Source organism: Pterocles gutturalis, unplaced genomic scaffold, assembly GCF_000699245.1.
Source record: "Pterocles gutturalis isolate BGI_N339 unplaced genomic scaffold, ASM69924v1 scaffold6128, whole genome shotgun sequence".
Taxonomy (NCBI): domain Eukaryota; kingdom Metazoa; phylum Chordata; class Aves; order Pterocliformes; family Pteroclidae; genus Pterocles; species Pterocles gutturalis.
Window position 1 is genome coordinate 15,889 of NW_010122843.1, and position 1,240 is coordinate 17,128.

The 1,240-nt window shown below is 61.5% G+C and overlaps 1 protein-coding gene across 2 annotated transcripts in view; it reads left to right on the forward strand.

Moving 5' to 3' along the window:
* The window catches only part of RGS5 (regulator of G-protein signaling 5), an 8,173-nt gene extending 7,351 nt beyond the window's left edge, over positions 1–822 (forward strand). Inside the window, exons 4-5 of one of the 2 annotated variants that reach the window (XM_010077659.1) lie at positions 17–207; positions 661–822. In XM_010077659.1, coding sequence (XP_010075961.1) covers positions 17–207; positions 661–822 — 353 coding nt within the window. The remainder of the gene's footprint in view (positions 1–16; positions 208–660) is intronic. The other variant, XM_010077660.1, reaches the window with a different exon arrangement.
* Positions 823–1,240: the final 418 nt, after the last annotated feature.

The following is a 1,240-nucleotide window of genomic DNA, read 5'->3' on the forward strand; positions in this document are numbered from 1 at the left end:
CCCATTCCCCCTGCAGATGGGCTCGCCACCTTCCATAGCTTCCTGCGCTCTGAGTTCAGCGAGGAAAATGCCGAGTTCTGGATGGCCTGCGAGGACTACAAGAAAACCAAGTCCCCCGTGAAGCTGGTGGAGAAAGCCAAGAAGATCTACGAGGAGTTCATCCAGACCGACGCACCCAAGGAGGTCAGTGCTGCGAGGCGGGAGCTGGTGCCTGGAGGGGCACGGGGGCTGCCGAAGGACCACCATGGCTGCAGGGCACCCGTACCATGACCAAGGAGCGCAGAGGGCTGTACCCTCGGTGAAAGGCAGCCCCATCCCCGCGGGCTGTGCCCCCACCCCTTGCAGTCCCAGTGCCCCCATTCAGGTGCTCAGCCTCTCCCGCAGGTGCCTGCCTGTCCCCCATCCCACTGAGAGCTCACGTTGGTCACAGGGGATGACAATCCATGGTAGCCCAAGCCCCAGGGTCACCTTTGCTGCAGGACAGACCTCATCCTTCGTGGCAGGTTCGCCAGCAGTGGTTCCCCCAGAGAAGCGAAGCTGCTCCAGTCCCTCCCCATGACCTCTGCACGGGTGCTGGTGGGACAGAGCGGGCGAGGGGAGATGCCATCACCCGCCCCCCACAGAGGCAGGGTCCCCAGCCCTCTGACGCTCCCGTCACAGGTGAACATCGACCACTTCACCAAGGCCGTGACCATGAAGAACCTGGTGGAGCCGACACCAAGTAGCTTTGACATGGCCCAGAAGAGGATCTTTGCCCTGATGGAGAAAGACTCCCTGCCCAGATTCGTGCGGTCGGAGTTCTATCAGGAGTTAATAAAGTAGCAACACGGCAGGGCTGCGCGATGCGTTCCCTGCAGGCGGTCCCACTGCTTCTGTCCAGACACCTGCCCCTTCTCCTGCAGCCGCTTTGCTTTCTCGTTACCACCCTAAAAGGACACCCAGGGGTGTCGCTAAACATCCCCCCTGTGCTTTGGACTGCCAGACATCCTGGTGTCTCCTCTCTTTACAGTCTCTTTCCTCTCCCACAACAGCCCCATTGGCAGAACCCCTGGTGATTCCCCGGGGGTCTGGGACCCAGGAGGGTGGTGGAGCAGCCCCAGCCCCACAGCAACTGGGAGCCGCTCCGGCAGCTGGCACATCCTGGCGCCGTGGGGCTCGGCTTTAGCCAGAGGCGCTGGGGCATCAGCTCTGCCTTCTGTAGGACTTCTTAGGACATGACCATTTTTCTCCCAGTTTTGCC